The 27,060-nt window shown below is 38.2% G+C and overlaps 1 protein-coding gene across 1 annotated transcript in view; it reads left to right on the top strand.

Moving 5' to 3' along the window:
* Positions 1 to 18,337: 18,337 nt before the first annotated feature.
* Positions 18,338 to 27,060, top strand: part of LOC5569488 (protein tiptop) — a 34,403-nt gene continuing 25,680 nt past the window's right edge. The window contains exon 1 of the mRNA XM_021846928.1: positions 18,338 to 19,854. Coding sequence (XP_021702620.1) covers positions 19,799 to 19,854 — 56 coding nt within the window. The 5' untranslated portion in view covers positions 18,338 to 19,798. The remainder of the gene's footprint in view (positions 19,855 to 27,060) is intronic.

Below are 27,060 nucleotides of genomic sequence, written 5' to 3'. Positions count from 1 at the left end.
ACAAATCAACAATCCGGAAAAGGGTTAGATGTGTGTGGTTTAACACTTGCCTCCCCGAGCACATGTTCGATAGGAAGAAGGGTGCCCGGAATTGTCGTCGTCGTCGTCATCGTCAGCGTCCCCGATGTAGTCGGAAAATAGGCTCGACATCAGAATCATGCAATCGACTGACTGTTTGCCGCTTGCTGGCTCACTCTATATCTCCTCTGCAGGCAGATGCTTCAATACAGCAACCTCTTTGATCTTGCATAATCCAGTTAAAAAGTTGAAATAATGGGATAAATGGAACATCCACTTGACTTCCATCGGCAAGGACCTTTTGCACCCCTCTTGCTGGAAGAGATTGTGCTATATTAGGGTGATCTGATTTGCATTGATGGTTGTTTTGAGTTGCTTCGAAAATGTACGAAGAATTCTATCCCTAATGGGTAACCTAGTTAATTCTATTAAGTTTAAAGTAAAGCGATTGGTTGATGTTAACCAAAAAGTATCAAGAAGTTCCAGCCCTATATTATCTCTCGAAAAAACTTGAAAAGTGCCTTTAAATTAAGCTGAATATACCTGAATTAGTAAAAAAAAATCACAAAAATTTATCGTATTTTACTTTATTTTTGCAAAAAAAAAGGTATTTTCGAGAATATTTCAATAACCTTTGTTTTCGACAAATTTCTGACCAAAATTTAGTTTGTCTCATCGTTTAACGGTGAGCAAAATGTATCTTTGGCATAAAATAATCAATATTTTATATTTTAGTGAGCCACCTTTGCCCCACACATGATTCGAGCTCTTAACCTACCGGTTGGTTTAAGACAATCAAATTGAAAACTATTATGACTAAAAATAGGTAAAAAAATTACAGCAACATTGTAGCAAATATGTTGATAGTCCACTGTGTGGTACTTACTACTTTTACTTTTTGTCATAGTATTCCTATTTATTAGGGAAATAGCAGTAGGTAACGCGCTGAACTGAGGTTGCATGAACCGCATCACTTACCACATCCTCATCATGCAGCTATGATCCCTCCCCACTAACAAAAGTCTTTCCCATGACAACCATGGAGATGCAGATGTGATATCGGTCTCTTCTAACAATGGATGTCACACTAACATTCCTTCCCTTCTCCGATGACCGTAAGAACATGGCCTGCGCCGTTAGTGACTTTTTCATGATTGGAGTTCTCGAAAGTGTACATTGAAGATGGAAAGCTACTCACAAGCTACATCTCTTGATTCCTCGTGCAACTTCGATAATTTTGGTCAATCACGGAGTAGCAACTACGAATTGTACCAATTGTGTGTGGACTGAAAAAAAAGTTTCGAGTATTGTTTGTAAGAAGATTTTTGAGGAATACATTTTGGTTTGATGTCGATAGATATCTTTGTGGCAAAATGATAGCATATAAATCACAGTCAAGGGGCAAATGCCCCTGGCCCCCCGAGAAACCAAAATAAGGAACAAAAAACATTTCGAAATACCTTTCAGCATGGAGAAATTACTTTGTAGATTTTCAGCAATTTTTCACTCTACACAAATTATATAGAAGCCAAAAAACGAGCCTGTCTTCTACGAATTGATATATTTTATCCCATTTGACGGAAAAATCATCTAAAAAAAACTATTGGAAAACTTGAAAACTGTTGATTTTTTCAATCCTTGTAGCTCACAACACATTTGGCCCCTCATATCATTGGACCGACCATCTCGTTCAAAATTCAAATTCAGTACGATGGTTTGTGGAATTTCAAAACGTGCTAAATTTTGTGTAAAAGGGCCCGGCCCCCCTGAAGCCCAGATCCGGCACTGGATAGGAGGTGCTAGACCAAATTTGTAGTTCATCCAAATTTACAGGTACTTTGGTACCAAGTACCGTCGTACTTTCAAATTCTAATTGTATTCGATCATGATCATGAATATTTGTTTCGTGTTGTAAATATACAGCCATTTCATGAAAAACCGATCTAGTGGGTCACCGAATTCCGTGAAAATTTGTTATTTTGTTCCTTATCCGAAATAAGGATATACGTGTTTTTGGATTTTTTTTTAATAGGGTGACTATTTCCAAAATAAGGTTACCAGAAAAATCGCGATTTTGCAAAATTTTTATTTATAAAAAAATTATAACTTTTGAACCGTTTTTCCGATTTTTAATTTTCTTGGACGAAATTGAAGCTAAAGGTTTGACTTTTCTAGAAATATATAAAATTTCACAAAAATTTGTGCTTTACATTTTAAAAAATCAATAACTTCCGTTTTTTCGTGTTTCGACGGCCTTGGGACCAAAGGGGCTATTGCTGTTCTTATTTTATTCTTGAAACTTCAGTAAATTTTACGTTTACTGACAAATTTTCAGCGATGTATGTTTTCAATTTTTTGAGATATATTTTTTTGAAAATATAAAATCAGTCATTTTTCATCAGCACACACTGTAGGTCTCAGCGGAATAGATTTTTTATTAAAAAAAAATCATAACATTTGAACAGCTCAATCGATCTCCAATCTTTTTTTATGGAATAAAAGCTTAAGATTTAAGACTTAAGACCTTTCAGAAAAAATATAAAACTCCGACAAAAAAATGTCTTTTTACATCAAAAATATAAAATATTCTAGTTTTTTAGGAAATTTTTATACGTTTTCATGTTAAAAAAAAAATCAAAGTTTTATAGTTTTCTTCTGAAAAGTTGAAATCTTAAACCTTCATTCCATAAAACAGATTGGAAATCGGTTGAGCTGTTCAAAAGTTATGATTTTTTTTTTAATTCTATTTCGCTGAGACCTACAGTGTGTGCCGACAGAGCAAACCAGTGACGATGGTGGTAGGGTCAAATGGTCCAAAATGCCACTAAGGATTTGTATCGTTTTCTCTTAATGAGATCCTCATTTTAGTAACTTTACAATATTTGGTAGTTACCATCATGAAAACATCTCCCAAATTTGAGTTTTTGAACGGTATTAAATCGTGTTGAATAAGACGGGGTTGGTGGTCTAATGGCTACCACTTCTGCTTCATATGCAGAAGGTCATGGGTTCAATCCCAGGCCCGTCCCTCTCCTCGTACTTTGTAGTTGTATCTTTCACTTGCTTCTATCTACCACTCGTAATTAGAGTTACTTATTTCTCAGGAGTACATAAATGTACTGACGTGCCTCTCACCAAACCGTCTCTCAGCTCATCGGAATCCTATTTTCGCCTCATTATGCAGGTGTCTAGATGGTCTATATGATATGATCGAAGACTCGCGATCCAAGAGTTAGGATTTCGATCCTCCTTGAAAACTTTTGTAATCAATTCAATTATTGCGCTGACTTTTAAAAAGCACATGTGACGGAACGCATGAGATCGGAGTGAAACACATCTCAAGAAAAAAGAGGCGCATCAAAAAAGGTCTCACAATGTACAGCGCGCCCGTGCGCTTGCAAGCAATGAGGCTCCTGCACCTAAGGCTACAGCACGCGCACAGTAACTCTACTCGTAATATATCACAGTTGATGTATCTATCACAGTTCACGTTACCCTACTTTGGTGTATGATAATTAGAAATTATGTAGTAAGGTAAAGCATACCCGGAGAACATCCATGATATTCTTGACAATTCAAACGAATCTATAACGAACTAAATCATAAGTGCTGGGATTAAGATGCGGCTTCCTATATGGTGGTTGTTATGACGCATCAATGATAAAATTTAGGAAAAGTCAATTCCAGAGTGGCATGGCACCATTCCATAACACATGAGCCACCCTAATGCAACCTGCCGATACAAACCATGTAGGTATACGCACTTTTCTGTCGACCGCAACGTAAAATACCGGAAAACACCAGCAGCAAAAACAAGTCTAGCACTCGTTAGGTATACCTACGCTTCCGCCACCCTCACACTCAGACGAGAACCCTCTCAAAACGTTCGACATCTCTAACGAAACGAAACCATTCGGGCTTCGCCAAAAGCAAGCAAAAGCGATTCTAATTCAGCTTCACTCTTCGGACTTCGGAGTAGCTCATAGGATAATAAAACAAAAATTGCGTATGCACATCTCTGCGGACATTGCCGAGCGGTTCTGGTGAGTGGTGTTGTGATGCGGGAGATGGGAGTCGCGTACTCATTCGTGTCTGGTAAAGTTTGGAGGAAATTTATGTGAATGGCACCTTCCGCTCTCGTTTGGGCTTCCTCTTCGGCTACGATCCTACGCAGTTTGCTAACAGGCACGCACATCGCGTGTGGTGGAAGCTCGTCGTAACTCACACAAATCTCTATGCCTAGAGTGACGAGAGAATGAGCGAGAATATGAGACAGAATCCACTCTTGTCTCCTCGTGGCTTAGTTTTTTGCCCCATTCTTCCGGATTGTTTCTTGCCTGGTCTGGGTTCAAAGAACATCAGAACCAAAACAGAAACCACGGAGGAAAAAGGAAATAATATCCAAACACTTGCTGGAATTTACGAACCCGAGAGTAGCGAATTTTCCAACCCAGCAGCGCAATAAAAAAGAATGTTGCACAAATTTCGTCTCTCTATATTTATGTCTTTATGGGATTCCACTCGGTTCGGATCGGGGCGCCACGGCTTGTCTGAAACCGTTATTAACGAAAAAAAAAACACCCAGCATTTGAAAGATATGGGATCAGAAAATTTTTCAGGAAGAGAAAATGAAAATTACATTTTGAGATAAAGGGCAAGAGTAGTGTTTGATCCTTCGACCTTGACGCTTGCTCCTGCGGGGGCAGGCAATGAGGGCAAGATCTCGGGTCGCGCGTCTGAGTGCTTTTACATTGCCGAGCAAACGAGTGGAGCTGAAAGAGGATGGCGGATCAATTGGTGAGCTCGTTTCATGCTACTATTTCTAATCTATAAAATGTGTATGACTGCGTAAATATGATTTTTCAACAAACTATGAATGGTTTGTCACTGTGTGTGTCAACATAAACTCTGATTCATGAATTATTATTAAAAAATGTACCTACTATTTTACCTTTATTTTTGTAATTAAAAAAACTTTGAATGGTTCGACACTACAAGTGTAGACTTGCGAAAGGTTCACTCTATTCAACAAACTTTGGATAGTTCGTCACTGTAAGTGTCGGCATAAGAATAAGAGTGCTAGGAATGTAACATTTAGGTATTTGTTCTACAAACTTTGAATGGTTCGTCACCTCAAGTGTCGGCATAATTTTCCTCTACATAGAAATTGTTCATATCAAATGAAAATATTATTTTTACATATAAGCATGTTTATATCTCACAAATAATTATTTATCATGGTCTAATCGCTTATCAAAGTGAATCCTGTGACCCAACGATCCTCCCCATTAACAAACATCCCTCCCAGTAACCTTTGTGGAGATGCAGAGGCAAACATGGTCTCCAAATAGCAAAGGTTACACACTAACATTCCTTCCCCCAATCCCACCTGACTGCAAAGACGTGACCGGTGCCGTTATTGACCCTGTATAAATAGAGGCACTGAATTATGCACACTGAAGAAGATTATGGCCAATCCCAGCCGAACTTCTAGTTGATTCTTTGTGCATTTTCTCTGACTTCGGTCAATCACGGAATAGCAACCATTGATATGTGTAGTCAGTCTAAGCTAAGCTTACCTTTAAAGCCTTTTGAGATAAAAGGCAATATTTGAAAAAAAAAAAAAAAAGAAAATCCCGTACGCTGCATCCTTTACATTTCAAATATAAATCAAAGAATCATCAGTATCGGTATTCAACATTTAAAAGATATGATTAATGCATCTTTCCAATGAAATTTATGGGGTGGAGCCACAAGTTGCTCAGTGATTACAGTGATGCAGTTGATAAACCCACCTGCATAGTGATTTATCAATGTCCATAAAAATCTTCAAAGTTTGTTGCCCTCATCTGATGAGCCTCTTTTCAGTGAATATTAAAATCTATATGAAAGAAAATGACAATTACCTCGGATTACTGTTTCAGTTCAGATTCTCCGGTTTTAACAAAAAATCTTGCTTGGTCTTTTGTCCATAGTTCATACAGATGAGCACAAATTCCCCTTCCTTGAAACATTTCCAAATTCGCGAAAAGGAATCCTCGATTGCAGACACACCGTTGCCGCGAGATGAGGACACATGTACGGGACGGAGTTGAACCCACGAAAACTCATCCTACGAGGAGGCGAAATCGTAAAAATTTCCCTAACCTTGCCGACTGCTGCCCTGACGTGGCTCGAGAAACAGCAGACGACGGAAAAGCTGAATGAAGAATGAGCGTACAAAAGAAAAGTCCTCGCCGCGTGTAGCTACGTGAGTGACGACACGGTTTTAGGATGGGTGGTTGGTCGGCGCGTCGGATTGTTGGATTTGGGTGACGGGGGACGGGGAAGAACGGCAGTTCCTAGCGAAGTGAATATTGCACAGGGGGATCATTATTTACGTGACGTATTTATAAATTACTTGTATGCATGCAGTGTGCGGTAGATATGGCCCTTCCGTGAAAATGCGTCTGTCGGATGGATGTGTGACGAGTGGTTTGGGGTGCGGAAAATTTTGCTACAGTATTTTGAGGCATGAAGCATTATTTTCGAAAAATAGCCTTCTGCCTGCAAATTTAAAGGTCGTGGGTTCAACTCCAGGGAAATTTCATTCTTTTATTTGTCCCGAAATATATTTCGCTCTTCCATCCTACATCATTAGATCTACCACATAATTGGTCATCTTGATACTTTCTCAATACAAGCCTTCCTTCATAAGAGTTAAAATTTAAAACTATGGATCGTTTACGGCCCATAATATACCTTAATCAAGTAATCTGAACTGACCTTATAGTGTTGAATATATTTTCAAGTGGACTATAAACAGCGCTGGGCCTTTCTTAGTCGAGTGGTTAGAGTCCGCGGTAATTGTAAGTCATTGTAAACATAAGGACAGTTCATTTTATAAAGTGGACACCTTGTGCATGCTGTATCTTTTTAATTTATCAATGAAATTTCAACCGGTTTTCTGCACATCGTTTGACTAGTATTGTACAATGTTGTGATAATAAAAATTCTCCAAAATTAATTAAATTTCACACGAATATGGAACAACGATTAGAACGGTCGGTTTTTGGAGGTTATCAAAATCAATGATTGTTAGAAATTGGCTGGAAAATTCGACAATTTATATGTTTTATTTTCAAAAAGGGCTTGTTCTTCGAAAGTATCATCAACTAGAAGCCTGATGGAAAAAATCAAGTTATTTTTGGAACAACAATTTTACAGATATAATAACATCATTTTCCCCCTATATTTTTAGAGAAAACCATTTTAAAATTGAAGGGGATCGGTATGAGTAGAATTTTTTTGGTTAAAAGTACGTCCTGACGGAAGTCCTAATATAGTATTAATATGAAAAATAACTTACGCCTTCATAAAGTTACTTATTAAGTCCCCAGGTGACATTTAAAGCACAATAGATACACAATTGCTTTATTCTTAGAAGACCTTTCAAAGTACATTGACAATCATCAAAATTGGCAACACTGCTGTAATAAAATCGACTTCATTTTGCACCTATTATTTTTGTTATATGTTTTTCTGAGATTACCAATTCAAATTTTCGGAGAAAACCATTCACAATTTGCTGCAGATCGATAAATATGCGTACACGATTTTAAAAGTATGAGACTTTTTAGTAAAACTACCATAAACAGTAAAATTTGTGCTAAGGACTGTGGTCTTAACGCACGATTTGGCTCTCGTTTGCACAAATATAATTTATTTAGTAAACCAGACCAGTTTTGAACACGCTTTTTACTTTCCTCTTTTGCTGGGAGTGAAAGGATGGTGTATCAGCAAATTTGGCCATAAATGGGTGCATCACTAAAGTTACCTAATGTCAGAGAATGGTGGAATATAGTTGATTTTTTAAAAGCTATACCTTTTGTAGAATAGTAAAGGATACAAACATACAATATGTTCATAAAAATTAGGATTTTTGTTTTGCGAAAAATAATGTTAAACTTTGACGAACAGCTTTTCTTAGGAGTTTTTGGAAAAATTATTTGGCTCTTCAACCAAAAGCATTTTCTAAGATCTTATATTTTAATAGTATTGTAGAATAATAGTTGAACGATGCACAGAAAACCGATTACGATTTTATCAATAAATAAAAAATATATAGCAAAAACAAAGTGTCCACTTTATAAAATGAACAGTCCTTATTGAACTAGTTGAATATTAGTGGAATTTATTATAATTTACTATATTAGTTGCTGTTGGCATATAAAACAAATAGCTTAGCATTATCTTTGTTTACGGACCTGTGAGTTTGCCAGTACATGAATTACAATGTTATTATTACTATTATTATGTGGGCCCAGATAGCCGTAGCGGTAAACGCGCAGCTATTCAGTAAGACCATGCTGAGGGTCGTGGGTTCGAATCCCACCGGTCGAGGATCTTTTCGGGTTGGAAATTTTCTCGACTTCCCAGGGCATAGAGTATCTTCGTACCTGCCACACGATATAGGGTAAACAGGTATAATACGCCCCCCCTAACGAAAAATTGCTCTATTGCAGTGGAAAATGGATTACTTCTATTGTTATTGGTGTCAAAGTGTTGTTTACTTAGTTGGTCATGCTCTGCATGCAACTTTCTCTTGCCAGGTAACTTCTAAAAAAAAACAAGACGTTTTCTGTAAACGGTCCAAATCTTAACGTTTCAAAACAAACCGGGCAATATGCCCCTCCCGTAGAAAAAGTTCCGCAGCGCTGTAGAAATGTTTTCAAGGAGAATTCCACCACTTGCTAAGCTTAAAAGGGTCTATTAGCAGTCTTCTTCCGGTAAAAGTTTTTGTAATAAGTACAATAGTAAAGGGTGGGCTTCATTTACAACGAGGCTTCCCTATCGGACCCAAAATTTTACGCCAAAAAGCTGATTTTCGATATTTTCGGTATTTCTATTGATTTTTCATACTTCACAAAGATCTTATACGTGCAACATCAGTTTTTCGCGGATATTCAAGGTGTGTAATCATATTTACGTGTCAAATAAGCCTTAATCCCTAGAAAATGAAGTGAATCCGGCAACGGATTTTTTTCCGTGTAATAAATGATCAAATGTTATTTCGACCTAACGACCCTTTCGGCCTAACGGCATTCGGTCTGACGACATTTGGCTCAAAGGCATTTGGCCCAACGGCATTTGGCCTAACGACCTGCACGGCTTTCGAGAATAGTTTCAGATAGCAAGAAAATTGTTATAACATTAACAAAAATCAATTTTGCATAAAACCAAGTTTCCATATGAAATAAATCAAATATTTATGAATCATGCCTAAGTCAGCGTCCATTTATTAAGTAACGCTTAAATTGACCATTTTCGACCTCCTTCCCCTCTCCGTAACGCTTTTGCATGAAAATTTTCCAATTTGTGTTGAGCTCGGCTAATTTTCATTCTTTTACCGAGATCCGCACAGCCGAGCAGTCAGCAACAGAATTTTAACAGATATGCTAGCAAAAAATCAAGTTTGTTTATAGCAGCACCTATGAGTGCCGCTGACATCAAACGTCACTTTTGCTGATATGTCAGCAAACGGACTTTAACCGAGATTTGCACAGCTGAGATCGGCATTATGTTTTAAGTGTGCGTAATTTGTGGACGGCGCCTTACTAAACATTAAGGGGAATTGAAAAATCGACAAGAATAAGATTTAGACATTTGATTTTTATAGGTTAATACAGGGATTGACTCACGAGAAAACTGAATAAGAATGAATCTCTCACTTATCGCTCTCTGTAACAATCATGATTTGTAGCACATCCTCAGAGTCTATGCATCGTATACTGCTACAGCTCTGATTAGATCGGGGGTATAGCATAACATGAAAAAAAAACTCCTCTAAACAAGCTTCAAACCGTTCTCGTTCATTGTTCTTATTTATTTAGCATGGTACAACCTGAGATGAGACTCGCGGAGACGGTATTCTTTTTCTGTGATTGCTTAGTTTTTTTCATATTCTACCGTGATGCGTCAATACCCGGACATTTAAGTTGCCACGAATGTTCAAAATCTGTTTTGGATAGGTTTTCTTCAAAAAAAATCAAAGAGTTTTTAGGCAACAAATACTTCCATGTTTAATCTAAGCGAAAATGATCAATTTTCCTATAAAATTGAAGATTTTACCATAAAAATCATTAAAACAATGAACGGTTTCTTGTCATTAAATCCGGACACCAGCAGCAAATCATGTCTATAAATCCGGACACTTTTGAATCAAAATCCGGACAGCTATGTATTAACATACAATTAATTAAGCATAAAATGTGAAACTTTTTAAAACATCCGAATTTATCACGCTCTTACAAACTTGAGCAATGCAATGGTTTCTTTATGGTTAAAACACATTAATATGTAAGCAAATGTGTTGTTTAATTACCTGGACTGAGACGACTGTGATTTGAACTGGAACAACCACTTAATGATTCAATTTTTCTGCATAACACAACGCTCTGTATATTTTTCATCACTAATCCTACATATATTGATTCCTTTATGAGCTTTCCTCCAGTTTTACTGGTGAATTATGTTCTTACGCTTCATGAATATAACATTTGGTTTCACTGTCCGGGTTCAAAACACTTGGCTCCAATTCCGGACAGCATCTTTTTGTTGATCTTCTCACTGTTTCAAACGCTTGTTTACTCTATATTTCTGTAATATTTTGTCATTAATCTCTTGAGCAACTTCTTCGGGGCACAATTATTTCAAAATCACTACATGGACTGTATAATTTCATAGCTAAACGTTGTGAGTGCGTTCGTCGACGCTATCAACAAAATCACTTACACCGCGAAGAAATGACGTTCAACTCGAGCAACTTTTTTGTCTTGTTATTTTTAATCAATTGCAAATGGTAACTAGATAACAGATATGTGTCAAATAATCAGCATTGTTCAAAGCAAAAGCTAGAATATAAAATTTAACATGTTAACATATCAACTTTGCCTTTAATTGATTAATATTATCAGAGTGTCCGGATATTGATACCGTCCGGATTTTGATTCACCACGGTACTCTGTGCTTACATCAATCATTCAAACCCTCAAATATACCGTGGTGAATCAAAATCCGGACGGTACCAATATCCGGACACTCTGATAGAATTTAGCAAATTAAACATAAAATTAAACAGTAAATGTTGGTTTGTAATTTATATTCATAGATTTCAATATTGCTCTTCCTTTTTTATTCATAGTTTCATCTAGTAATTATTTCAATAAAATATTAAAAATAAAAACAAAGAGGCCGCACTAGTTGAACGTCGTTTCTCTAAAGCAACAAATACAATAGTGAAGTTTTTGCCAAGAACGTCAGCTACTTTCGACTTACGATGAAGTTAGTCAATCATGCAATTATAATAATGTACGTCTCTGAAAAGTGTTTGGAATAATAGTGTTGAAGTGTAGTGCACGAAAGAGTGGGAAAACTTGTGCAAATAAGCCTGTGCGGTGTGAAACTAGGCTGCCTCGAACGCTGTCCGGATTTATAGCCTAGTGATCATTAGTCCGGCCGCATCGGAAAACCTTATATATATTGAGCTTTTGGAAAATATTATAATGGGAATTGGTGCAAAACTGTACAATAACATAACAAAAAGTATAACAAGTTACCAGATAATGGATTTACGCAAGAAAGGTATTAATATTGAGGATCATTTCAGTGAACCTAAACTGGAGGCTGTTGGCACGGGTTGCAGGTAAAACTATAGTAATTTTCTTCAACGTTTTGGCCTTTCATATATTTTTAAGCATATGAATGCGTCGAATTCTATTGTATTGAAGATTTTAGGTTTGAGTTATGTGTTTTTTATTTGTTTTTCATATGTTTTGTCTACCCAAACACTTCTGTCCGAATTTCGTTTCAAAAACGTCCGGCATTTTGCATGTGTTCGGATTTACGAACACGACATGCTTCAGTAATTTAACGTTTAACGTGTTATATTTGTATTTTTAACTATATTTTTGGTCCATGATACAAAGTTTAGACGTGTACTTATGTGAATAACTATAACACTTGTACTAAATGTGGCAGAAACATATTTAAAATACTGTTTGAACTTTCGGCGTTGCTTAGGTGTCCGGATAATGATGCATCACGGTATATCTCAGCAAAAAAAATGCGTTTGCATCACACCGAAGCATAAATAGGCTTTTGAGTGAAATTTAATGCCAGCAAACGCAACAGACATTAGAAATAACTAGCCTTGTAGTTAGATTTATCAGCATCTTTGGAAAAACTGCTCCGTCGAATGTGATTTTTTACAACATTTTTATTCTGGAGTTACGTCCCAACTGGGACAAAGCCTGCTTCTCAGTGTTCTTATGAGCACTTCCACAGTTATTAACTGAGAGCTTTCTTTGCCGATTGACCATTTTTGCATGTGTATATCGTGTGGCAGGTACGAAGATACTCTATGCCTTGGGAATCGAGAAAATTTCCTTTACGAAAAGATCCTCGACCAGTGAGATTCGAACCCACGACCCTCAGCATGGTCAAGCTGCATAACTGCGCGTTTACCGCTACGGCTATCTGGGCCCCTATTTTTTATAACAGTTTATTCTGAATACGATACTTTTCATTTTTTCAGCCATAAAAAGGACGGGCTGCATTTGACGTTTCGTGACAGTGAAATCAGGGCTGCATATGACGTTTATATTTTTCCACTTCGTGAGTCTCTGTCAGGTTATAACTTGCGATACATTGCCAATCATGGACCACTACAGATAGGATGTTTTTCATCGCTTGATTTGATCGAGATTCAAATTCAACTAATTTGGTGCATCACTCATGCTTTTAAACGAAAAAATTGAATAAATAAAACCGTGTGAAAATAATAAATAAATAAACCGAGTATTGTCTTAAGAAAATTGACGTTTCATTTAAGGTATTGTGTATTCACTGTGATACTTTTCACAGTTATTCTTAAGATTTTGACATTATTTTGATTGAAGCCACTGTTTTGAGTAAAACATTTTTGAAATATAAAAATCGTTTTATTTTATAAGCCGTTTGGAAAACGTATCCCAGATATTTGAGCAAAACTATGATTCGAATGGTCATATTGGATAGTACCTAATACAAACTCAAAGTTTTTATATTTCTAAAAAGACGCAAGACTTACGCAGCCGTTTTTAAACGCGGGCCAAATCGCGAAAAATATTGCGTGGAAAGCCAAGCTTTAACTTTATCGCATCGAAGCGATTTCTTAAATGTTTGTGCTTTAATTCTTTCTAAGTAAAAATGGAATGGTGTTTGTATGTCATGAATTTTTTTGAAAACGAGCCATCGGATTTCGCAAATTCCCCATAGTTATGTCCCTTAAATGTTCCGACGTGTTTGTGTATATAAAAAGGATGGGATTTTGAACGGGAAAGTCGGAAAACTGCAATGAACAAAACTGTCATTTTTCACGGCATTTTTAAATAGTCTACTTGATAGCGAAAAACAGTTTGCTGGGATCACTAGTAAGGAGCTGGATACTAATTAAATTTTAACACTTCACTTCAATTTGCAAATAGGGAAAAGATAATTAAATTATGGCGAATGCTACATTAGTGGTGTACCTAAGGGACAAAAAGCTAAGCTAATACAATCATAAAATTTGGATTTTAAACTTATCAGTCTATAGATTTCAAACCCTTCTTTTATTTTATTAATGAATTATTTTAATTTTTCTCCGCAGAAATCTTTGCATCAATAATAAGAACCTCTTTAATGAATGTTCGAATCCTCTGAGCAGAATCTCAATACTCGAGAGCAGTGAAGCGTATAGTACATTTTTTATGCTACTGTCGCATCGCTGTTACATTCACATGCAGGAGGTTTCAAAACATGCATTTGTGACATTCGGATTGCTACTGATACATTCTTACTGCAACCATGAATGTATCACCTGACATGGATAAGAGTAGCGTGCCATTCTTTTCAGCCTACCATGAACGTTATGTTGTTGTGCATGACGGGAGAGCGATATGAATGTAAAAAATAATCACGACGCAGCTTTAATCGTAACAAACACTCTTCTCGCGTTTGTTTCAGATCCAAGTTGCCACTTGATCACAGCTCTTAACTCACATACGCCGCCTTTAATGATCGTTCATATATTACGTGACGCATCAGGGGAGGATGGGAGTCTTCCGTAATGTTACGACTCATATAAAAATTTGAAATTTTCCATACAAGAGCTGTTAGTGGGGAAGGGAAGGGGGAAAAATTGAAAAAAATTGCGTTACGTCATATTTGAAAATCATCCCGACGTTATCTTGCAGTGTTCTAAACAGCATTAAATGTAAAATGTTTACCGCTGAGCTATTGGAATTGCAGAGAGCGTTCATTGAAAGCAACAAAATTGAGGCACAAATAGAGCACTAGGGTTGGTTTTTGAGGTTTGATTCTACTCTCTTTATTCCTAGGTTTCTGCTTCGTGTTGATCTCGCACAAGGTACTGTCCATAAACCACGTGGTTATTTATGCGGGGAGGAAGGGGGAGGATTTAGTCTGGCCTTAGATCACGATCAACCAATTTTTTTTTTTTTGTATAAGCAAAAGACCACGAGAAGGAGGGCTCTAATAGTAAAAAATAGCTCGTGGGTTATGAACAGCCCTCAAGCTAGTGCGGCTGTTAAATAAGGATAAAAAAATCTTTGATCGGTGCCATCTGTGCACATTGTGAGTGGCACAGCAAAAAAAGTCACAGTCGCGCGTGACTTTTATTTTCAGTATCGCATGAATGTTTTTGTTGCATGAAGGTAGTGGTAATCAATGCGTGAATGTCACACTCACTACAGTTTTTGACGGTACATTTTCGTTCACTGCTCGAGAGTCAGTTTTGAGGTAAGTATACTAGCATGGGCCTTTCTTAGCCGAGTGGTTAGAGTTCGCGGCTACCAAGCAAAGCCATGCTGAAGGTGTCTGGGTTCGGTTCCTGGTCGGCCCAGGATCTTTTCGTAATGGAAATTTCCTTGACTTCCCTGGGCATAGAGTATAATCGTACCTGCCACACGATATACCAATGTGAAAATGGTACTTTGGCACAGAAAGCTCTCAGTTAATAACTGTGGACGTGCTCATAAGAACACTAATCTGAGAAGCAGGCTCTGATCCAGAGAGGACGTAATGCCAAGAAGAAGAAGATACTAGCATAAAAGAATAAATAACATAATTCGTAATCTTCTCAAATACAATTTGTGTAAAATGAAAAAAAAAATGATTTCAAAAATCTTCAAAGTCAATCATACTAAAACTAGGTTTTCGTAACTTATATTTTTTTGCTACTAAACCCTTCAAATGAAAACTAGCATTTGCCAGAAGATGTTGAAAGATAATATCTTGGTATTTCTTTTGTGAAACGAAACCAATTATCTTAATTTGCTGCATGTTGAGGGTGATTATTGGAATTTTGAATGAATGATTTGAATTTTAATGTGCTTAGTCTCTCTACAATAATTGTAAGGTACATCTCAGAACTGCCTTGTAACTGAGTATGACTTGCAAATAAACTATTCCCATTTTACTTCTGCAAGTTGAGTTACAGTCGGTGGCCAAACCATGTCAATGCTTTTCTGCTCTTCAAATTGCTGTACACAGTAATATCCTTACATCTAGAGGAACAATAAAAGCTGAAGTTTCCACCACGAACTATGCACAAATATATGATGAAAGTATCTAATGTCAGTGATTTAAAAAAAAAAACTACTAAAGGACAACATTTAACTTGGAAATTAGAAGCTATTGGTGATTGTTCGACAAAAATACCTGTTTCCAAAAGTGTTGCCACATTGTCGAACAAATCAATCACACAAGTTTCAAAATAAGTAATTAATTCCACTTACTTCTGTTTCAGAAAACTTTATACTAAGTGAAATCGAATAATTTAACATCACATTACACTTCAAGTAATCTGTAATTACTGTGATTTTGGTCACCGTTTGCTTAATCGTTTCCATTTTTTTTTTGTAATGACTTGCGATTTAGAATTTAAAGTTTCAACCTTCTTAAGCATGCCGCCGAAACGGACGAATGGCCAGCGGAATTTTTCTTAAAATGTTCAAAATACAAAAAATAGGTTGAAAAAAACTCGGAGGACAATAATCGTCACCGAAAAATACCAATAAATTGGAAACGAAAACATTAACTGTTGTCACTGAATGTCTACTCGACTGAACTGATTTTCAAATAATGAGTTTAATTTGATTAAGGTATTTTTTCTATTCAGATAATTGGCGATCCCAAATCAAGCCAAATAAGGTGCAGAGCTACTTCGGCACTTCCATGATTCACTTTGGTATGGTAGTATCTTCAGTTGAATTGTCTGAAACTTTTCGATGAGGAGCACATCAATACAACGCATATTGTGACAAAATTTAAGCTCAGTAGCTTTAAACAAAAAACACTGTTTAAGTTAATCAAAAGTACCAAGAATGGAATCCGGCTCCTTACTTAGAATTTAGAGTTTTTTGTTATAACAACTTTTGTGATTGAAAACTCATCGTGCTTGCTGCTCATCACGTAGAACGACTGTAATTCTTAATGATAAATTCAGTGAAGATGGCTCTCAGTGGATAACAGTTGTTACGTTCAAGGAAATTAAGAGCATAATCATACTTTTACCCCATATTGACGTTAACACAAAAACCAAAAAGAAAAAGATGTCCGGAATTTCGGGACATAGGTTATACATTTAACAAATAAATTTTTTTCTAAATTTTAACTTCAAAAAATCGAAATGACGAACATTTATCATAAAACGTCTATAAATTTAAAGTTGTCTGAAAAACAATCAAGGCTATCAATTATGCTTTGATCATCATCTGCTATCGAACAGCACTGATATCGGATTCTCGGCTTATCAAAGTACTTCTGCCAACACCAATCAGTCACTTTCCATCATTCGCACAATTGCCACCGCATCCACTCAAGAGCACCGAAACCGTCTCCAATCCGATTACAAAGCACAAATCACACCCACCTCCGAAACCCGTACTCTCACCACACCACACTGTCAGTCTGGAAGTCCCATTCACTCACTTCGTCACATGCACGCAAAACAGTCATCGGTCGGCCCTGGGATCAATATTGGATCAAGCATTTGTCACTCTACGGATCCCATCCGCGCCCCGAAGAAGATTGCTTTTTGCACGTAAATTTTTACGACGCATTACACAGCCGAGCACCCACATTCGAGCTCACACTTATTGCCAACTCCGTCGGTAAAATTCCTCAACCCCAATCGATTCACTGTCGGCTGTCGTTTTGGCATTGCCCGATAAAATCTTGCCATTTCAGTTGTCGTGACACATCTCCCCCGGATCCGACGATGGCTGATGGGATCAAAATTAATGACACGTCCCGACCTGCCTTGCTTCACGCCTCCAACACTCACCCGGAACTCATCAAATTTTCATACCTATCACGTACCGCTCTTTTTCGACACATTAAAAGTAATGCTCAATTATATGATTATCGCTGCCGCTGCCGCACCCATGCTCCGCACATTTTCCGTGGGGCCTCTGATAAAGTTTCGGATAAAGGGTTCCACTGCCTGCGGATCCAACTGGAAAATCCCTTTCCTCGTTCCGGAGCGGACACGAGACTTGACGAGGAAACAGACTTACATCACATCACATCACACACTCATCTGGAAATGGTCATAATTTACGACACAGCCCTGGACTTTTTGCACGTTCTCCCCGAGCGTCAGCTCCATCCTACGCGACACGGCAGTCCTGCTGCTTCAAAGTCGTCGTTCGGTTCGGCTCGTGAGCAAGTGAGCGGTCGGTCGGTTCAGCATAGAGGGACACATGCTCGCTCGCATTTTTCCACCCATCCATGCATGATGGTCTGGAAAATTTTCCGAAACGCGCTCGCACACTAGCAAAGCCGGACTCCATACACCTTGCGCACGCAATCCGCCAGGGTTGGTAGTAGGGCGAAAAACAATAACAATAAATTATGAAAACAACATGCATTCTGGAACTGTCAGCTCTCGGCATTTTTCGTGAACACCATGCTCGCTTGGCGGCGCGAGAAGAGATTTATGGGGGTTCGGATCGGACACGAAGAGAGTATGGTGCGAGAAAGAGAGTTTTGTGTGAAGGAAGGGGAAACGTTCCCCTTCACGATTTTGAGCTCTCTCTCGATGTTTTATGTTATTTACCTTGCCGTATTATTTGATTGTGTTGCAGGGATGGAAATATTAGATGTCGGAATGGTGTGTGGCGAATGATTTTCCCCTGTTGATGAGAGTGATTATCCCCACTGTTGAAGTGAGAGCATGAGCCCAAACCAAGAGCGTGCGTTGGTCGCAGAGTTCGGTTTCCTTTCAGCAGCTAGCCATCACTCAGTGTTCCGTAGACAGGCGGTTTAGCAAGAACGCGTCAAAGTAAAGGACCAAGAGCTACGGCCGGTATGTGTATCGTCGGCTCGCCCTCGCAATTTTCTAGTGAGGAGTTGTTGAGATCTAGTTGAGGAGTGCGTTTTACGTCGAAGGTGAAAACAGAACAATCTCGTGTGTGCAATTGGTATTGAGACAGTATGTGTGCCCGCGTGTAGGCGCATTCGGCCTTCAGTGTGCTAGTCGCGGCGACGACGGCAGTGGTGTCCTTCTGGTATATGGCGACGGGCACGAAGACTTCATGCGGGAAGTAATCCCTACGCCTCGGGTGTGAGGTGGCAAGGACTTAGGGGAGAGAACGAAGACGCGAGTTCCTTTCGGGTGATTTCTCTCCGGACGACGTGACTGTGTGTTGTGTAGATGTTATTGTTTTTTGTTGGAACGAGTTCGTGAGTGTTTTGTGTATTATCGTGTGTGCATGTCACTGTCTACACGGGCTGTCGACGACGAGGTACGACTTGCTTGCTTGCTTGTGTGTGACATGCTCCTGACGGCAGGCTGCTGGCGAGAGCGCGCGGGTCATCATCATCAAACCGGGAGCAGCGAACGTGTTGTGTCGCTCTCGTCATGTCAATGATGTGATGTCCGTGTGGAAGCAAAGAGCTCGTCAAAGTCCGGAGCGCGCTTCACAGCATCAGTCAAATTCGCGGTGAAAGGACGAAGGACAAAAGCATCCGCTAACAGTACGGCGCCAAACAGTGGCTAGTGTAGAGGTGTGTTGTGGTAGAAGAACAAGAAGAACTACAACATCTGCACCAGTACAGAACAACACAGTCCACAGTGATTCCAGTGAGTTAACAGAGTCTAGCACATAGTGACATCTTTTGCCAGGAATTGGCAGCTAGAACCTTCTCCGCTGGCCACCGGCCCGAAGAGAGACGCTACTGTAGTGTATCGCGTGAACGCCGAACGGCTCAATCCAAGAAAAGATACCAAGAGCAAAATGTGTGTCGTCGTGTTACGTGCACTGCTAGTGTTCCATCGAATACGCGAGTGTTCGCGACCCGGTCGCATTTAGTAATCAACATCCTTCACTCACTTTGCCTGCCTGTATGCAAACAGCAGCACCTGTGCTCGCCAGCCAGCAAGCAAGGAAAACATGAAATCTTAACCGCAGTGATTGAATAAATCCGTTCACCCAAAACCAGTCGTCACAAAGTGTCGCAATTGTTGTGCTGTTGATCGAAGTGAAAGTATACCTCCAGAGTTCGAAACTCGAAGAGCATAACGCAGAAAATAAAGTAATCGCAACCAAGAAGATAACAGAAAATGTGCTGAACCCCCACATACGAACGAAGACCAGTTAAACTCCCCCCGAACCCCGATCATCAGTTACAATTTTCCTGGAGTAGCCGGTCAGAAGAAAACGTTTCAAAAATTGAGAACCAAAATCTCCCATCAATGATGCTCCACGAGGCAGTTATGTTGGAAATCTACCGTCAGGCACTTCACGCTAGGTAATCATCCATTTATTAATTAATCTACCGCCCTACCATGTACGAGACGATCATAGTTAAGAAAACGAAAAACGATGATAGATGACGATGTGCGCTGTTATTTATAGTGTAGTTTTCGGAACGGGCTCACCGCAAAGGGGCTAATTAAAAGTGTAACAATAACATTGTGTTTGCCGGGTTGTGACCTCCCATTTTTCACCACCGGCATCCATCGGCTACCGTAGTTCGGTTAAAGCTAATGCTATTGTTTTTTTTTTCTTCGTTTGCTCACACTAATTTTCGATCAGTGGTCAATGGTGCGTGTATCTACACACGGCAAACGGCTGTACGCGCTGTTTATAATGGGTGATGGTAGTGGTGGTGTGTGCTTTTTTTGAAGACCGGGAGTCTGGCTACCGTTCTGGCAGTCATGAACGGCCTTCGATTTATGGTTCTTCTTTGAGCGGAACATTGTAAAATTTTATGGAACGAGCGACTTTGTCGGTGCACTTGATAGGAAAACAGTTGTTGTGAGGTTTTCTGAGTTCTGAATGGCAGAGATAAAAATAACCCGAGTACATTCTCAAAAGTTCTAGTGCAATTAAAAAAAGGCATCAAAAAAAGTTTCAATTTCAATATATTGTGATTTCTTATTTAGTCGAGGTTTTAAAAGCTTTGGTTAGAATGTTTGGTTAAATCTCACGAACATAAATCCTTAGCATATGATTTATAAGAAAGTTGCAAGTCTCAGTATGGTAATGTTTTCACATGCTAAATATCGAATTAATAATTTTGCCACTTATTTCAAGCCAGATAACTTTAAAACCAAAAATCTCTACGTAAATTTCAATGTTCTTGAAATGATTCGCTGCTCAATGAATAACAGCACTTGTAAAACAACTACACTGTTCATGATCGCATATTTGTGACATTCGACAAAAGTAAACATTGCGTAAATGGAATACCAAGTGCGGGTTTTTTGTCAGTATGAGAATAAACGTAAACTTCTAAAAAATACCAATTTCTCAACAATAATTATTTGTGAATGTTCCTTTCTACAGCTCATATTGCAAGTTCAACGAATAGTCAGAATATAAATATGATATAAATTTCATTGCTACTACATCATGAGGCTCATGTGTAATCTCAATGTCAATGTTATGCGGTTTGATTTAGCAATTAGCTATTTTTTTTTCAAATTTTTCAAATCGATCTCACGGATTTCATTCGGTTGATACGTAGTATTTATGATTTGATGACGTTTCACGATATTAGATAGAAGTCGTCAATTCCATCTAAATCCGTGATGATCATGCAGTTATTCGCCTTACATATAGGAAGTAAAATTATTCTTCTTGATTTGAAATTTATGTATGTTCTACATAAAGTTAGTTTTGCATTACTTTGTTGTATGGCTTGCATGGAGATACTGCAAGGGCCTGATAACTGGAAATCGAAACATAAAGTCATCCCGGAATGATCCTTGAATAAACCATGATTTGAACCAAGCTGCCGTCAACATGATCAGTCTCTAGATCGGTCGTGATTCGCAGTCAGCACTAGTTCTAAGGAAGGGGAGAACGCCCAGTATACTTGAATCGTATGTAATTGCAAACCAGAGTACAAAATTGGCAGTGGTCTGAAAATATCAGAAGCATTTTAACACGGCCAAATATGAGTTCATTAGCTGTCGAAAAACCCCACTGCCGAAGTGAATCAAAAGTGCTATGAATAGAATCCGGCTCCTTATACGTACATGTTCTTGTAAAATGTACGCTTTTGGCTAGCCCTTTGTACTCTTGTACTCTTTCATACACGACTGAATGTTTGCTGGGTATTTTCTATTTAAGAATTGATCTCTAACTACACTTAAGTGTGCTGCAATATATTTATCAGATTTATACTGTAGCAATTTTCCGCCATACAATAACAGAAATCTCATTTTGTTTAGAATTCATCTGAAAAATAAGAATGTAGAAAACTTATTCAACATAAAACAAAAATTTCTCAGAATTTGATACGTTTTAAACGAAAAGTACACATCACAAAGGAAACTTCTTTATTTTCCTAACGTAAAAACTTCAGTGATTACGCTGTTGTACCGTACAAAAAAAGTTTTCAGTTCAACATTTCGAAAATCGTGCAAAAAATTAACATTTTTTCTCGACGATTCAGGCAAAGATACGGTTTTAGCGAAAAAAAAAATGTATGGAAGTTTTTTTTTGCACGGTCACGTAAAACAAAAATGTACAACGACAGAATCGGGTGTATATTTTACTGTTTTTGTCATCGGTTTTCTATGATGTTGACAATGCCAAACAACTGAACGACGGTGAACCCAACGACGGTGGTTAGTGTACTGAAATTAACTAACAAATGTGATTTCAGTGCTAAAAACTATTTCTGAAATGAATAATCGGACGATCCTATTTCGGCGTAAAATTGATCACATGTCAATGGAATTATCGTTATTTCTTCAAACATCTCTTCATACTAAATTTGGGCTCATTGAATGCGAATATGTTTGCCAAATTCTAGACAATGCAATCTTTATGGAAATATTGAATAACTAAATACCAAGAACTACGCGAAAAGCCCCTAAATTAAGGCTATTTCGTAAGGAATTTAAATACGTCTAACAGAAATTCAGTATCAAAACGGCGTAACTACAATGATCGGTTTCTCTTCATCGATTTTCTCTTTAGCTAATGACTTTGCCGCGCAACTATTTTTGACGATTGTGCTACTTTCTCCGAATGACGTTTCCCCGAATGTCGGTTCCCCGAATGTCGGTTCCCGAATGACCCATTTCCTCGAAAAGTGGTGCAGTTCAAATAGGTGCTATAATAGTTTCTAGTGGCAGGATGGTGAACTAAAAAAAAAAGAAAAAGAGAAGGTATTTGACTATTCTCGACTATACTCATGTTATTAAAAAAATTGCTGAGGACGGTTAAACTCGTAAGAACCGGCAATCAAATCAAGAAGGGTGAATATCAGATGACCAGCATGATTACTTCCATGCAATGTATAAAGTTATGACAATTCTGAGTGCCAAAAACTTTACTGTGAAGTGGGCTATTCGGGTAAATTGGCTATTCGAGGAAACGGAATTTTCGGGGAACCGGCATTCGGGGAACTGGCGTTCAAGGAAAAGTAGCAGAATCGTTTTTGGCTACTATTTACGGTTCAATAAAAAACTACTCTTCGTCATGCTGCATGGTTAAATGTTATGGGAATTGATTGAATTTCGTCGTACTAATCCATTAAGAAAATCGATGAAGAGAAATTGATCACTGCATATAGGCCTGTATGATACAAAGCACGAAAATAATTTCAACCAAATAAGCGAACTGGTACGTGTTTTGATGATAAAATCTGGGGATATAAATTAAGCATCCTTACAAACTTTTAGGTTGATATAGTGTTCAAATCCATTTTTAGAAGTTGCAATTCATGGATCAATCAAATTTATCAATTCTACACCTGAGATGATTCTGAAATTTTACTTTATTTTCATATAAACAAACATTCTTAAACCCAAAACACTTCACAGCACAAATTCTAAAATGGTTACGACAAGTTGCAAACTGCTTGGTTCGAATCCGGGTTAAATCTAGTTTGAAGTTGCGCTTCTTGTTTTTGCTGGCGTTACGTCCCAACTGGGACAAAGCCTGCTTCTCAGATAAGTGTTCTTATGAGCACTTCAACATTTATTCACTGAGAGCTTTCTTTGCCGATTGACCGTTTTTGCTTGTGTATATCGTGTGGCAGGTACGAAGATACCGAATCGAGAAACTGTTCTTTACGAAAAGATCCTCGACCAGCGGGATTTGAACCCACGACCCTCAGCTTGGTCATGCTGAATAGCTGCGCGTTTACCACTACAGCTATCTGGGCCCCCGACAAAACTCATTCATCAATTAGTTTTTCTGCTTACCACTATGCTGGACAATTTGAAGATCAAATGAACATTTAAATACAAATTGAATAAATTAAGTTTTATTTGAAGTTGAACTAAAACTTCATCAAAATCTTTTACCCAAATGACTCGGGTCTAGTACTCCAAAGTGAACCATTTTGTATTAAGAATTCAAAAACATCTTAAATCTCATTGCCGAATTATGGAAACAATCTTCCGAATGAAATTATAATACGGCTCATATTTGAATATGGGAATATTTACATTGACTTTTCCCAAGTTCTACACACAATTGAGTTCGGCTAATTTTCATTTTTTACCAAAATCCTCACAGCCGAGTGGAATGCGACTGAATTTTAAATGATATTTCAGCCAAAAAACATTTTTGTCAATGAAAAAGATCTTAAAAACCCTAATAAAATCTGGATCTCGATTTGTATCTAATGTATCGATTTCCCTACATGCTTAGTTAATTTGTTATCTTTTCTGTTAAACTTTGGACATTTGGACACGCACCAAGAACCGATAGAAGCCGTGCACCTGCTAGAATTTATTGTAAACTGTTGGCCAGTGTCGTAAGAATTCAGCCAAATGATTCCCGATCAGTGCGAAAACGAACAAAAACAAACTCCGCTAGCACGAAGCCAACATGACTATGAGAGCGAATGCGACGAGAAAGAGAATGAGTGCAACACACGCATACATTCAGTTTCGCCCACAGTTGGTGTCATTTCAATATTCAATTTCACATAGAGGCACTGACAAATAAAAAAAATGCGAATGAATTTTATATTAGTGGTGTAAGAAAATGGATATGTGAAGCCTCTAGTTAATGGATCATGATTTTCTTTTAAGAAACAAATATGACATTTGCATTTTACAGATGTTTTTGTGGGTTATTCTGATGGAAATCATTTTTTTCTTAAGCGAAATTAAATTTTCTGCTACCGAATGTCAGTAGGTGGATGAGAATCAGCGTAGAAAAAGTAATTTAAAAACTTAATGTGGGTTCTACCGGATTCGTAAAAAAAAAGTTCACACAAAGAAGAAATCAACGATGACGAATCCTACTGAGGGTCGGCGTTGTTGACTGTGTATTGAAATATGACGACACTGCTGTTGACGTTAGTTAGTAGAATAGGGAACTAAATAACATGGGAAGCATTTTGACAAAACTGTAAAGATTGTTAACATCCAGAATTCTCCTCTCAGTACGTCTTTAAAATGGCACGATTAACATGTCAGTGTTGTAAACATTCAACATGTTCTGCGACGTTCGTTCCGCTTCCATGATCATTTGTTTTTTTCTTACAATCATTCGCTACCGCCACCTCTCACACACAACACAAGCGGTAAAATGAGTATCGAAAAACACAAATACTGTGGAATGAATGTCGTTTGACACGGTGATATTTTCGTAAATCATAAATTTCGCATAAATTTCAGAAATGTCCAATCATAAAGAACATGAATAGTTCATTCTTGCTTGTTATGTCGAATGTGACTCACATAAACTGAAAGCAGCTCTTTTACGAAAATATAGACGAAACCGAACCGTATTCCAGGGGTGCCATCGTTGTTAGCTGAATTCAATTGACATTTTTAGAAGAAAATTGAAGTCAGATGTAGAAATTGGCCCCAAAATGCTGCCTTGAGGAACAGCAGCTCTCACAGGAAGTCTTTCAGGCTTGGAGTTCTGATAATTAACCTGAAGTGTGCTGTTTGACAGATAACTTTGGATTATTCTAGCAATGTATGCTGGTAAATCAAAGTTGATTGTTTTACAATCTAGCCTTCATGCCAAATACTGTTTTTTGTATGTCCATATAATGTTTTTAGTATGTCTAGAAGAGCAAGACCAGCAGAATAGCCTTAAGATTTGTTGGACCGAAACATATCCGAACTGTTCATTGGCAAAAATTGAATTTTCGTTGATATGGACCATAATCCTGTTCAAAATGACGCTTCAAAAGGTTTACTGGTGGAGGAATGCAAGCTCATTGGACGACTGTTATCAACTTCCGGATTTTTGTCCAGTTGAATAATTGGTACAACCTTGGAATTTTTACATTTGGCAATAAAAGTTTTGATGATAATGACTAAAATTAAACGTAAAATAGGAACGATATTACAACGTTAATATATTTAACTTATCGTACCTCTACTGCTTCTTGAAATCTGGCTGTAAAAGACTGTCTAAAAATCTAGTTTTATGCGTGTTCGAGTATTTTCTCAAATGTTTACCAACTATCCTATTTTTCTATTTCGTTATATTACAATTTTTAAAATTATGGGAGAACCAATAACAACCTGAATCGCTAAATTTCGACCAGTTAATTTCAAAGAACAGTCCACATCCTGTCTCCCACCTCACAATGATCACATCATATTCCATGAGGGGTGCACTTGAACACATGTGTGATGCATCCGATGATGTGACATCGTTTCAATCACCCTTTTGATTTGAATTTGTAAAATTGAAAATTTGTCAATATCGCTTCCAGATGCCCGGCTTCGCAAAAATCGCCCACTGTCAATTCCCTCGTTTGCTCCTCAATGTCCATCCTGCGCCATGTCGTATGCGATTGGCAGTCCCTCAATCAGCGGTCGATTTCCGGTTATTTTTAACTATAGTTGGAATGATATGATCCACACGCGGATGTCATTAAAATGAGTTATGATTTGTGACAAAATTGACATTTGTTTTATTCGACTGAACTCGTTCGGCGTTTGACAATTCTCTCCGATTGCCCAACTGTGTCGCGCATACTAATTGAAAAGCCAGAACTCGTGAGATTCGTCATCAAACAAAACCAGCGATCCAAAAATGAGTGTATGATGAGATGAGGAAGGTTTCACCCGCTACCTCCCCCGTCGCCCATCCCTCTCAGATGTGTTGCAACAAAGTCAAGAATGTTCGACTAATAAATAACGGTTGGAGGCAAATAAATTATACTTCTTATTCCTGCCCGGCACACATTTTTTTTGCGCTTGACACACTCCGCTTTCCTCCACGGCGGGAGACGACGAGAGTAGTTGTTGTTCTTTTCTCCTGTTGTCACCCATCCGTAACGACGTGTCTCCTCCGCTTCAGCTAGCTCAAGTTCGTCGGTTCGCTGACTGATTCCGGAGTTCGATCTACAGGGAGGTTCCAAGGACGCATACACACATATGTTACGAGTGAGCAGGTACCGACCGATCGACATTTGATGGCTGCGCTCCTCTAATGTTCGATGTGGGTCTCTAGTTTCTCGGAAAGTTGGAATGTTGCGTCACCAGCGGCGAAGACACCGGCCCCGAGAAAGACC

Source organism: Aedes aegypti, chromosome 2, assembly GCF_002204515.2.
Source record: "Aedes aegypti strain LVP_AGWG chromosome 2, AaegL5.0 Primary Assembly, whole genome shotgun sequence".
Classification (NCBI taxonomy): domain Eukaryota; kingdom Metazoa; phylum Arthropoda; class Insecta; order Diptera; family Culicidae; genus Aedes; species Aedes aegypti.
This window is presented reverse-complemented; position numbering and strand designations above follow the sequence as displayed.